General features: G+C 37.9%; 1 protein-coding gene across 1 annotated transcript; it reads left to right on the forward strand.

Moving 5' to 3' along the window:
• Positions 1–9,706: 9,706 nt before the first annotated feature.
• Positions 9,707–11,923, forward strand: LOC145610730 (uncharacterized). Its single transcript, XM_081666032.1, has 3 exons — positions 9,707–9,903; positions 10,238–10,475; positions 10,796–11,923. Exons 1-3 carry the CDS (start codon positions 9,707–9,709, stop codon positions 11,921–11,923), a joined length of 1,563 nt encoding a protein of 520 aa, XP_081522158.1.
• Positions 11,924–13,627: the final 1,704 nt, after the last annotated feature.

The raw sequence follows: 13,627 nt of genomic DNA on the forward strand, positions 1-13,627 counted from the left end.
GACTCAAGCAATCAAAAACACTCAAACATAGACACCGTTCCCCGGCAACGGCGCCATTTTGACGAGGGAAAATTAGGTCGTTAGACTAATCCTCCTAAGCCAAACAAAATTTATAAACACTCAACAAACCTAAATACAAGTATAGAGGTAAGTTAAGGGTCGAACCCAAAGGAACGGTAATGTCTAAGTGCTTCCAATTATGTGCCGAAGCTAGGTCGAAGTCTAAGGATAAAAGGTGAGTCTAACAACTACTAAAACGAAGAAACCAAACAAATATAAAGAGCTAGGGATCAGGGTCCGCAAATAATAGCAATGAACATAGCAAATTGGAATGGAAAGTCGACTAAGTCAAGCAATGTGAGGGAAGATCAAACATGCAACCAAAAGAGCATATCAAGCTATTCTCCTAGAGGTCTAACTAGCGTCAACTACGATAAACTCTAGCTAGGAAACATCACAAGACACCTCAATCGTGTAAATGCAAGCCACAAATCAATGGTCCGTATCAATGTGAACTTACAATGCAATCTAGTGCAATAATCAAAGTTAGCTACTCTTTAATTAATCACACACATGCACATGATCAATCAACCAAGTTTAATCACATCATCAACTCCATCAATTATCCCCAATTTACATCAATACATTACATCATAAGCTTCACCAAATCCCTAACCAAACAACTACTCTAACATCATCATCAAATCAACAAACAACTAAAGAAATCAACAATCATCAATCAAAGAATCAACAATCAAAGAAGAACAATTACACTAATCAAATACCAATCATCAATTCATCAAATTTCAATCAAAATCAATCAATCCAAACATTAATACTAAACAAAACAATAAATGAGATAGAGTTTAGAAATGCTCATTGATAATAGAGAAGATCTCCAATACAATTGTCACCATTGAATCTTCAATCTCCAATCACCATTGAAATTCTTCACTTTCTTTCTCTAAAATCCACTCCTAAAACTAACCCCTAAATCTAGAGAGAGAAGCCTTCAACTAAGCTAAGAAAATGATCTAATTCTAATATGAAACTTGCTTCCAAAAATTAGGTTCCAAAAGGTATAAGTAGAGAGAGAAAATCGTCAAAATCCGATCGAAAAAGACCCACGCCGGTGCGGCCGCACAACAAGAGATGTGCGCCCGCACCATCATGGTGTGCGCCCGCACACACATGGTGTGCAGCCGCACATCCCTAAAAAAAATAAAACAGCTACCCTGACCTGCCCCCACCCCTGTCACATTGCTCCCCACCTTAGCCACCCCGCCGATCGTATTACCCCTGACACCACTCGCTATTGCCGGCGAAACCCCACCTCGACCCCAACCCACAAATCACCTTTCCCCCTCCCTTATTAACACAGGATGAAACAACTAACGAGTCAAATTGCCCAAAAGGGAAGAGAGAGAGAAACTCAACCCGCAGTGAAACTTACACCTTTCGATGGCGACAACAATGGCGTTAGGTTCATTAGTTTCGGCAAACAAAGGAGGAAGAAACCTAAGTGTCTATGAAAACGCTACGATTCGAACCAACAAAAGATACGATCGGTGTTCAACGTTAAATTAAAACCCTAGATTTTTTATTTGGCGGTTTATGGGTTTCGAGTGGTGGTTTAAGGGGAGGAACGAAATGGAGACGATAAGGGGTGAGGCGAATCGCGTTCGACAGAGCCTTGGAGGTGGTTTTGGCACCGACCGGTGTGAAGAGAGGTCGCACATGAGTGATGTGTGTTGTTGGTGTATTGCGAGAGCAGGGGAGGTGAGTCTAGGTGAGGTGTCGCCGGTGCCGGCATGCTTATATGCACCGGCGGGGTGGCCAAGGTGGGGAGTAGGGTAGTCAAGGTGAGGGCAGGGTGGTTGGAGGCTTAGGTGGGGTGATTTTTTTTTATTTTAATTAATAGGTTAAATATAGTTTTATAATTTTGTAATTAGTTGTAATTATATAAATATTGTTCTGTTAGGGAAATTTATCAAAATTAATGCTATTTGGGAGAATTTGTAAAAAAAAATATGTTACCATTGAGAATGTGTAGTTTTACATAGCTACCAATGAGAATTTCCTAAGGAAATTTTCACTTTTGTTACCTCTAAAACACATGCATTTCAATTTTGCTACATGGGAAATTTTTTATTTTATTTTACTACCATACAAATGACACTTTGTTAAAAATCGCTACCACTTAACACTTTCAGTTAGTAATTCCATTAGTGAGATCCAGCCACCCTCATTACCACCTTCCGGCCACCACTCCCTTCTTAGCCACCCTAACTGCCTCCCTGTAAGCGTCGTTTGAAGTGCGCCTACGTTAAGCATGTTGTGAATATGCTTGGCACTCATAGGAAGAGGGAATTGACATTATGATTAGGGACAACGTTTAGGGACAAAGCAAAGTAAGGAGCCGCCAACAAGTTTTTAAGGAACTTGTAAACCATTCTCGGATCATAAAAGGCAACCACAAATAAGGGACAATGAAAGGCAATAACGATTGACCCGCGAAGGTTACACCCCATTCATAATCCATGAGATTACTAACTCCATGTGGTTCGAAAACACGAAAGGAGGATTGGGGATGATGGTACGAAGTGAGTCATGGAGTCACATTCGCCCGTATTGGCCTCTACTCGATTATTATAGTGAAAAGTATTTCTGCGATCTCAAAGACATGCAAACAAGGATTCAATTTGCTCCAAACTATTATTATGCTAAATTGGTTGAATGTTAATGCAACATGTAATTCTAATTATTAGTGATCACTTCAATTAAACACAAGATTAAAAAGGAACCTAAACCGGTTGTCCAAATTATCTTGTTAGTCGTGATTTTCAATTACATATTCCCTTTAAACATGCAATATCGTGATCATATACAATAACAATAGAATAAACATTAATATTGGAGGCAATTTAACCATAATAACGTTGGTCAGATCAAACCATAATCCTAATCATGATACTAGCAATAAGAATAAAAATAAGAGTAATTAAGTGATTAATTACCCACTTTTTGCGTTTCCTTAAATTGCTACATCATGAATAAATTGTTATTAGTAACTTCAGTAAATAATAAATCAAATTGAAATTAAATTAATAAAAGTAGAGTTGATTTTTTTCAAAAAAAAAAAAGTAGAGTTGATTTGGTCCAAACCCTAAGTTAATTATACCTTTCAGGTTTAAGGATGGAACCTCGGGTCAAGTATGGACTCCTTGGAGTACTTAGGGGAATTATAATGGAAGAATAATGAGGCTAGTGTTTAGGTTAAAGAGGGAAAAGAGAATGATTTTTGATGTAGGGAGAGAGAGAATGATTTTTGGTGCCCCAAACAGTAGAAATATAAGGGGGTATTTATAGAGGAAATGAGCAGAGGGAACACACGGAACCCTAAAAAGATAAAATCCTAAATTTCGGTGTCGTGACACGTCAGATGTCTGCCACGACACGGCAAAATCTGGCGTGACACGGGATAATGTAGCGTGACGCGGGGAAGTTGTAGCCCTAAAATGATAAAACACGTTCAGGTTTTGCGCGGAGAAAACACGGGAAAATCCAATGAAACGGCACAGGGAACCGCGATGCGGTGGTGTCCACCGTGATACGGTGTACTGGTAAAAAAAGCGGGTGAGAAAAACGCAGAAATGACACGGAAAAAGCACCGTGTCACGGTATGTGTACCGTGACACATAGTAGCTGCCGTGCCACGTCAAATATTGCCGCGACGCGGCAATTTTGCTGTTGTGCGGCGCGTTTTGGAAAGAAAATTTTGCATAAAACGACCTTTAAATCTCGTTTTTTGCAATTAACCACCATATAAAAAAATGTTGCAAGAAACCACCACTTTTGAAAAAAATGTTGCAAGTTAACACCTACCGCCGGAAAGTGACTAATTGACCAAACACTCTGGCGTTGACCGTGTCCCGTGCCACGCACGTGAATTTAAATGATCCCTGATTCCCCATCGTTTTTTTCCTTTTCTCTTTCGATTTCCCTCTTTCTCCTCCCCTGCTCCTCTTTCTTCCTCCATTTGCTTCAACTCAACAATGGCTAACTAAGTTGTAGACAAGATTGGATCGGCGATTTTATTGCATGTGGTTGAAATAGTTGGCTGGGTAATCCAAATAAGGTAAAATTTAAAACAATTGATTTTTCATCTTCTATTTTCACTCGGGTCCAATTTTTGCCCAATTGCATCCTTTTTACTGAATAATTGTTTGAACTTTTTGGTTGTCATTAATTGTTAGAGGTACAAGAGGAAAACGCAAGGCTCAATTTGAGAGGGGGGGGGCAGATGGGAGATTGCTTTTTCACATTCCCAGGTTAGTTTTTTTTAGCTTTTTTTGAATTTTTTTTACAATACTTTGAGTTGAGAGGGGGAATAAAAAAATGGAAATTGTTGATCCCAAATTAATTATGTAATTCACCAACGATTATGGTGCATATGGTTGTGGTTTATTGGTTTTTTTAATTGTTAGTTGTTAATCATTGACCTACTTTCACAAAAATAATTAGGGAATTAATAGAGAAGAGACGAAGAAGAAGATGAACAGAGAAGAAAGAGAAAGGCAAAAAAAACTTACTTTAATTGTTATTATTATAATACTAACCACCACCACTACCACCACTCTTCTTCGATCGATCTTCCTCCAAACCCCAACGAATCGACCCGCCTTAACCTTTTAAGCCACTCCTAACCCCTAAACCACCACACTGAAACCACCCTAAACGAATTTTAAGGTTAACGGTGGTTTCGGTGTGGTGGCTAGGGTCGGGGCAAAAAGAAGGGGAAAAGGGAAGGGACTGGGCTACTTTTTAGGGGAAAGGGGGTAGGATTGGTTCACTGACGCCGGCCGCAGCTTTGGGCGCCGGTCGCCAGCAGAGGGGAGCGGAGAGGGTGGCTTACAGGAGGGGCTGGGTTGGTTTAAGGGAGGATGGTTTTTATTTTTTTATTATTATTTAAAAAAAACAAAAACAAAAAACCTTAATGGAACCCCTAACGCATTCCACTAAGTGGTAGCAATTTCTAACAAAGTGGCATTGTATGGTGGTAAAATAAAATAAAAATTTTCCTAGGTAGCAAAAGTAAAATACATATGTTTTAGAGGTAGAAAAAGTCAAAATTTCCTTAAAAAAAACCCAGTGTACAGTATTTTATTGAATATCGGAAAGAAAAGGAAGGTTTACTCACTCACCCAACTTAGACTCATACTTCTCTCTCCTTCCTTCCCACTTTCTAAAACTTTAACTTCTCTCTCCTCATTTTTTTTTTCTCTCTCCTCTCCACTTACTCAGACTTTCTCTTACTTTCATTCTTTTTTGGTGATTCAAGTTTGTATGTATTCCATTTGTTGTGTCCCTTCGATTTAAGTTTATTGTCTCAATTTATTATGTTTTTCTACAATCAAATTTGAGGTTTATTCATATATATATGTATATATATATATATATATATATATATATATATATATATATATATATATATATATATATATATATATATATATATATATATATATTTTAAATTTTTTTTACTTAATGTTTTTTTTCCCTCGGCTTTTGATTAAAATGGTAAGTGTGATGAGTCTATTTTATATACATTTTATTCCCCGTCCCATGGTCATATTTGTGCTTATTACAGCTCTTCGGAGCTATTTTTATTATTAATATATGTTTTCTAGTGTTTTGTAGAGTTGATATTATTTTGTAGGAATTTGCAGATTTATGACAATTCTCGAGCTTATTGAGCCACTACAAAGACAATAGAGTTAGATCGTATTTTATGACTAAATATTTTAAGCCCAAGACCGAGTTAGAGGAATTTAATTTGGTGATTAAGGACTCGGTTAATTGAAGAGGTCTAAAGTTTTAATGCTTAATTATTATTATCATGGACCAATCAAGTGTTGCGGACCAAGTATGAAGGAAATAAGTATGGCCCAAAGAAAAAGAAGACATGAGGCCCATTTCGCAGCTCTAGCTGACCGGGCCCGATCGGGCGAGGCCTTGCCCGGTCATGCGGATATTTTTAGCGTCAAGCTATTCAGTTTTTTTTGGGCCTGCGAAGTATTGGGTTTGCTAGGAGTTTGAGTGGGGTTGGGAATTGTTTTGTCCTCTTTATATATGGAAGAGTAGTAGTACGTAGGGAGTACTAGACCTGGCAAACAGGTCATTCGGGTCGGGTCAATTCAGGTCGGGTCAAGTTCGGGTCAGCAAATGTTCGGGTCAGGTTCGGGTCGACTCGGGTTTCGGGTCAAATTCAGGTCAGCACTTCGGGTCAAGTTCGGGTCAGGTCAAGTTCGGGTCGGGTTAAGTTCGGGTCGGGTCAATTCGGGTCGAGTCTTTTCGGGTCGGGTCAATATTTAGGATCAATTTTCGGGTCAATTTCGGTCGAGTCAACTCGGGTCGGGTCTATTCGGGTCAAGTTTGTGTTGGGTCACCAAAATAAATTCACTTAGAAAAAAATAGTTGGAAAATAAAGTAAAATCGTTAAAAAAATAAATAAATAAAGTTGTGAGTACCTATTACTTAGAAAATAAAGAAGCCTTAAAACAAGTAATTAACCATTTCATCCTATTCTCTTATTATTCGGGTCAATTCGGGTCGGGTTGATACGGGTCAATCAATTCGGGTTAAAATTGGGTCGGGTCACTTTGGGTTTCGGGTCATTTCGGGTCGGGTCAAGTTCGGGTTTCGGGTCAATTTCAGGTCAGGTCATTCGAGTCGGGTCACTTCGGGTCATCAGGTCATGTTCGGGTCAACTCCATTTCGGGTCGGGTTCAGGTCGGGTCGGGTTAATTCGAGTTCGGGTCATTTTCGGGTCAATGATTTCGGGTCAACTTCAGGTTACGGGTCGGGTTATTCGGGTCGGGTCAATCGGGTCGGGTTAGGATTGCCAGGTCTAGGGAGTACGTAGTTTTTCCTTAAATTAGTTTTAATTTTAGTTTTAGTTTTAGTTTTCTTTCTCTCTCTTACTCTCTCTTACTCTATTTCTCTCTCTAACTTTTCTCTTTCTTTCTCCTCTCAATTAAACTCTTAGTATTAATTACTTTCTCTCTTATTTTTCTCTCTATAACTCTTGGTTTAATTCCATCCCTTGTTTCCTTTAACTTTTTAATTTCAGTAATTTATTCTCTTTCTTTCATCATGACTTGTTTAATTGCTTTGATTAGTTTCGATTTAATTATGCCCTAGGTATTTTATTAATTGATTTTCTCTATTCTAACTCTTCCCTACTTTTACTCTTCGTAGTTTAGTTTCCCTTCGTTTATAATATTTATGTTACTTAGTAATTTAGATTATAATAATTAATAAGGAATAGAAAGACTTGTTTCCTTGTGGATTCGACCCTACTTCCCTATCTGCATTAGTTAGAGGATTTAGGAATTACTTTTGATTGGGTGATACGACTTTAGCCTATCAAAATGGTTTTTTTTTTTTTTTTTTTTTTTTTTTTTTTTTTTTTGAGAAGACAATTTCTCTTTTTGCTATTCAAACAAAGATATTGATGTTATACAAAGTATAATTTTCTGAATTTGTGATGTAATTATTTTTTATTGTATCTGTTTTTTTTTTTTTTTTTTTTGTGTGTGTGTGTTTTTTTTTTAAATTTTATCTTTTTGTGTTTGATATGTCTAATTTATGTAGTATTTTACCCTCGTCCCTTGGTCATTATTAGTAGTGTTTTTGGCTCTTTAGAGCCACTTTTATTACTAATATGTGTTTTCTAGTGTTTTCGTAGTTTTGGTTGAGTTTTGTAGGGAATTGCACCTTTGGAGCATTTTCCTGGGATTTTATGGAGCAACTACGAGCATTGGAAGAGCACGACCATCTTTTGTAGCCCAAGATCGGTTAGAGTAATCAAACCGGTGAATAAGGGCTCGACTTGTGTGAAGACGAGGCATTTGGACCGAATGATTAAAGCCCCAAAGAGGATATTTGGTTTGGGCCAAGTTACGAGCCTAAACGAGGAGTCCAAGCGGCCCAAGGGTATCCGCCCGATGGTCCGCCCGGTGGTCCGCCCGATGGTCCGCCCGATGGCGCGCCTGATCGGGCAAATAAGACTTATATCGCAGCAGCCTTTCGCCCGATCAAAAAGGCGCGCCCGGTCGGGCGGTGTGGCGCCCGGTCGGGCGCGTGTCTCTGATAGATCTTTTAAGCATCGTTTAGTTTGTTTTAGTTTAGGATTCTTGCTTATTATAAATTTGTTTTCGTTAAGCAAGTTTAGTATTCTTTTTACACTTCCTTATTCTCTCTTTACTTTTGTAATTCTTTCTCTTAGACTTTCTCTCTCTACTTAAGCTTATTTTCTCTCTCTACACTTTATACTTTGTTCTTCACTCAACTCTTTGTTCTGATTACTTTGGTAACGATTTATTTTCTCTTAATCTTAGTTATTTATTTTATTCCTTCTATCATGTTTTATTTTATTGCTTTGATTAGTTTAGATTTATTTATGTGTGAGTAGTTCTCTTTCTAGGGTTTATGGGGATCCATAAACAATATGAAGGGGTAATTTATTTTTGTTAATTATCAATGCTATATTGATTTCCTATTGATTGATTTAATGCTCTGTGACTAGATTAGGCCTGATCTTTTATGCATGAGTTTGACAATATTGATTCGAGATTCGAGAGATGAGAATTGATGTTTAGGTCTAGTTTCAATAGGCAGGTTAATTTATAAATGGTTAAGTCGAGATTCGAGAGATGAGATTTAATACCGGTAGATTAATTCTGTGATTGTAATACGTAGCGAAAGCCCTTTATAATCTGGTTAATTGATTCATTGATAATTGATTATTATGTTGTACCCTGGAGTATTATTTATTGGTGAACCTATGCCCTAGATCTTTAATTCATTGATTTTTCTCTATCCTTTACTCTTCCCTACTTTTATCCTTCGTAGTATAGTTATCCCTTTTACAATAATACTTTGGTTACTTAATAATTTAGATTATAAAAATTAATTAGGAATAGAAAGACCAGTTTATCTGTGGATTCGACCCTACTTCCCTATCTATTATTAGTTAGTGGTGTTAGGAATTACTTTTGATTAGGGGTTACTACTTTACCCTGTCAGTGTTTATTTTGTTGATTTTTCTATGTTATGTGTCAGCTTTTGTTGGATTATGTGTCAACTTTTGTCAGATTATGGGTAACTTTTGCGAGATAATGGGTAACTTCTGTAAATTTAAGAGTAATGTTTGTGAGTAATGGGGTAACTTTTGTGATTTTAAAACGGTAAATATCATGGGTAACTTTTGTGATTTTAAAAGGGGAACTTTATGCCATTTCAAACTCTGCAAAACCCTAAACCCTAACCCAGAAATCCTCCAAACATGAACAACATTCGCAGAACACCCAGTCTCATTCAAATTAAACCCACATTACTCAAACCAAACCCATCAATTTCATCTTTTCTTCATCAAACCCTAAAAAATGCACTAATTTTCTCAAGACAAATGTCAAAAAAATCCACTTCGATTCCCAAAAATCAGCTTAGAGTTCGAGATCATGCTTTTGATAATTACATGGAAGTCGAGAAGAAGATTAGAAAAGTTCTCAAATTCCAGGAATTAATCATCGATCAACCCTAGCAAAGCATCCCAGTTGCGCGCCTTGATTTCCTAGCTCGTCGTATTGGGTTCAAAAGAGATGAAGCAGACTTTCAGCACGCCTTCATTCCGGGAAGACACATGGAGGATAACACCTTCATGTCTCAGGAATTATTACACTTCATCAACTCTAGAAGTCGGGTTTCTCATTTTGCGGCCCTGAAAGTTGATATGTCTAAGGCTTATGATAGGGTTAATTGGCTTTTTTTGCTTAAAGTTCTTCAAGCGTACGGGTTTCCTCCTGTTTGGATCCAATGGTCTCTCAATGCATTTCTACGGTAACTTTCAAAGCTCTTATTAATGGAAGGACTTCTGAATCTTTCACCCCCACTTGTGGTCTCAGACAAGGTGACCCTCTATCTCCATACTTATTTTTATTTTGTATGGATGTTCTATCCCGAATGTTATTGCTGGCTGAAGACATTAACTGTCTTAGTGGAATTAAAATTTCTAGACGAGCCCCTCTATCTCTCTTTTTTTTTTCGCGTATGATGCTATGTTTTTATTTAAATGTTCTCAAGAATCATGCGAAACAATAGCAGACATAATTGCTAGATTTGGGAAAGCTTCTGGTCAACAGATTAATTTTGCTAAATCCTTCGTTAAATTTAGCCCGTCAGTCTCCCCAGAAATGGCAAATTTGTACAAATCCACCCTTCGAGTTCCTATTATTGACAATATGGGTAAGCATCTGGGAGTTCCTATTGACATTTCTGGAAGGAAAGGACCTTTTTTTGTGGAACTCGTTGAACGAGTTAAAAAGAAAATAATTTCTTGGGCTCATTGCAAGTTATCGGATAGTGCCAAACTCATCCTTATTAACTCTGTCCTTTTGGGTATGGTGGCTCATGTAATGAAATCTTGCAAGCTCCCAATTTCCATCTCCAACAAGCTCGACTCTCTTTTCACTAGGTTTTGGTGGGCTAAAAGTGGAGAGAAAGGTATTCAGTAGGTAAACAGGCATCAAATTCAGCTTCCGAAAGGCATGGGAGGCCTTGGCATCCATGCTACGGGCACTAATAATGATGCCCTCTTATTTAAGAATATCCTCAAAATGCATACAAATCCCCAATTGCTGGCTGCTCAAATCTATAATGCAAAGTCTGATTGCATCCTATGCCCGTCTGCCGATTTGCGTAAGCCTCCTCCTACTTCTTTTTCCTGGGTTAGGAAGACTATGCACTCCCTTTCTGTGAAGATGAGAAAAGTTTTTGCGTGGAAAGATCTGGGGACAATGTTCTAGCCTCCAGTTTCCCCTGGGTTAACAATAAAGTTCCTGTTGTTAATTCTAACCAAAACCTAAGACAAAGTACTTTATGGAAAGTCATAGATTTTATCACTCCTCTTCGCTCCTGGAATGTGGGACTTATCCGAGAAAGGTTTGAGTGGGATAGCGCGCAGGAAATCTTAACCATCGATCTCCCTTCTGAAGAAGAAGAAGATTTCTTATATTGGCCTTGGCATAAAGCAGGCTCTTATACGGTTAAAACAGGTTATGCCTTTCTTGATACCATGGCCGGTCGGTATGAGCCCTCCCATAGAAAGGAAGATCTTGATTTCTTCATAATTATATGGCATCTGGAGATTCCCCCCAAGTGGCGTATTTTCTTATGGAAACTTGTTGTTAACGGTTTTCCAGTTAAAGCCAATCTTCGATCTAGGGGAATTGTCACTGAATCCTTATGTGACTATTGTGGTGAAAAGGAGGAGAATGGTTTTCACCTCTTCCTTGAGTGTTCTATAGCTCGGTATGCTTGGGATAATTGCCAGATACCGAACTGCATAAAACCTACCGGACCCACTTCTCTTCAGAATTGGATCCGAAGTCATATCCTGCTCTTCAATAGTCAGGATGGAATTCATAGCCATCGTATTCAAACCTTTGTGATTACTTTATGGGTTATATGGTTGACAAGGAACAAGCGCGTCTTTCAGAATGATAATGGCTATCTGAGATGTCTCTTTAGAAACCTCATAGAGGCGTCTAAGTTATTACATGACTTCACCAAGGAAGATACTAGATGCCAACACCTTGCCTCCATTACTGATATTCCCTCTCATCCTCCTCCAGGCTTTTTACAAGCTTCTCTTGGAATGCTGCACCATGCCCTAGTTTTCAACGACACTATAGCTCTATCCACTATTAGAGTTGATGGTTCTTGGCATAAACAAAGTAAGCACTATGGGATTGGTTGGTCAATAGAGCTTTGTCATGTGGGTGAAAGGGCGGCTGTGGCTATTCTGGAATTGCTTCTTCAGCCCTACAGGCTGAGTTTCGGGCCTGCCTTTTTGCGTTAAGGTGGGCAAGTGAAAATGGGTATAGATTTATTAAAATTTTAACTGATCTCTTAGTCAGAGCTTTAAGGAATAAGAAGCCCTCGGAGATTCATCATCTTTGGACCATGAAAGAAATTATTAAGATTGGTAGCACTTTTCAGCATTGCATTGATAGGTTGTCGTACACCTGTCAAAAATAAAATCCTAACGAATCCAACTAACAATGTAGCAGGGTAAGTAGGGTCGAATCCACAGAGAGATGGTATTCAATCTAACCTCTAAGAAATTGGTGAAACTAAACAAGTTGCGAAATTGGGATTTAAAAGTAGTCTAAATTAAAATAGGAATAAAACAATTAATAAAAAGACCTAGGGTTATGGTTCACCATGTTTATAGTTCTAAATCTATCAAATGTCAATAACAATTCAATCAATCAATTATCTAGAGCAATTGCTAAGCCTACGGTCGGGTCTTAACGCTCTCAATTCAACATATGTAGTTCGGTCGCTAACATAATCAGAATTGCTAATTGTAGGTAAGCCTCTAAAAGTAAGATCTTTCGATTCAAACTCATATTAACAATAATTAATCAAACAATTGATTGGGTTGCAAGATTAACAATAAAACACTATCAATTAGAGAAATCAATAATCAAAATATTAATAATATCAATCAAGATTTATAGTATAAACATGGATTCCCAAACCCTAGAAATAAACTATTCAAACATGAAATAAATAATAAAAACTAGATCTAATAAAGAAAGCATAATTGAAAGTAAGAAATAGGAATAAAAATACCTCAATGAATCAAAATTATAAACCCAAGAATCATCCATGGAAGAATCCATGGAAATGCCATGAGAAACTAGGGTTCAAGAGAAAACTCAAAAGAACGTAAACTGATAAAAAGCATAAAAAGGCATAAGGGAAAATAATATCCCTTGAGTATTTATATTATCCTAAAACAAATCTAAAAATAAATAAAGAAAAGAAATAAGAAAATAAAGATTACATAAGTTGAATTACTATTGGATAATAGAAGATGACGTGGCACAAAACCGTAAGCGAGGTCGAAGGACGTGAATCAACGAAGGCCACGGGCTGCTCGCCAAAACCTGCGGGCGCAGGCTGCTGGCCGCGGGCTGGCAGTAGCACCTGCTGGTGTCGATTGGTCGCGGGACAGGGGCGCAGGGGTGGCCGCGGGTGCTGCACTTCGTTGCTGACTGCATGGCTCAGATTAAAACGCCTATAACTTCTGTTCTAGAAGGCTTCTTGGGGCGTGTGACCTATCAAATGAAAGATCTTCAAGTCTAGTTTCCAATGCAATTTAAATCGAATCAATCCAATTTGTATAACTCAAGTTATGATCAAAAGAGTGAACAAAGGTCAGTTTTGACACTATGTAAACCATCGTTTAACTTCGTTACTAACTCAAATTCGTTTCCGTAAAGTGCATAACGACCCTTGTGGATGCTATATTCTTTCCTCATGCATATAAATCTCAAAACAAGCTTCCACAAACATATATCCTTCATTGAACAACCTCGATTCATCGATTTTTCACCCTTTCATTGTCCAGCTCTTCCAAAATCACTCCGAAAGCGTCCAAATAGTTATAGAAACTACCTGAAACATTAAGAAAACACAAAAGAAGCGTAATAGAGCACAAAATGAACAAATTATGCAATTGCGACCTAAAAAGAGACAAAAGACTCAAAAAGTA

This window comes from Chenopodium album, chromosome 24, assembly GCF_948465745.1.
Source record: "Chenopodium album chromosome 24, dcCheAlbu1.1, whole genome shotgun sequence".
NCBI lineage: Eukaryota > Viridiplantae > Streptophyta > Magnoliopsida > Caryophyllales > Amaranthaceae > Chenopodium > Chenopodium album.

Coding starts and splice junctions, on each gene's coding strand:
- LOC145610730 (XM_081666032.1), top strand. CDS start 9,707: ATGGAGGATAACACCTTCATGTCTCAGGAATTATTACACTTCATCAAC. Junction 9,904..10,237: donor TCTCTCAATGCATTTCTACG/GTAACTTTCAAA, acceptor CGTTAAATTTAG/CCCGTCAGTCTCCCCAGAAA. Junction 10,476..10,795: donor TTTTGGGTATGGTGGCTCAT/GTAATGAAATCT, acceptor TTCCTGGGTTAG/GAAGACTATGCACTCCCTTT.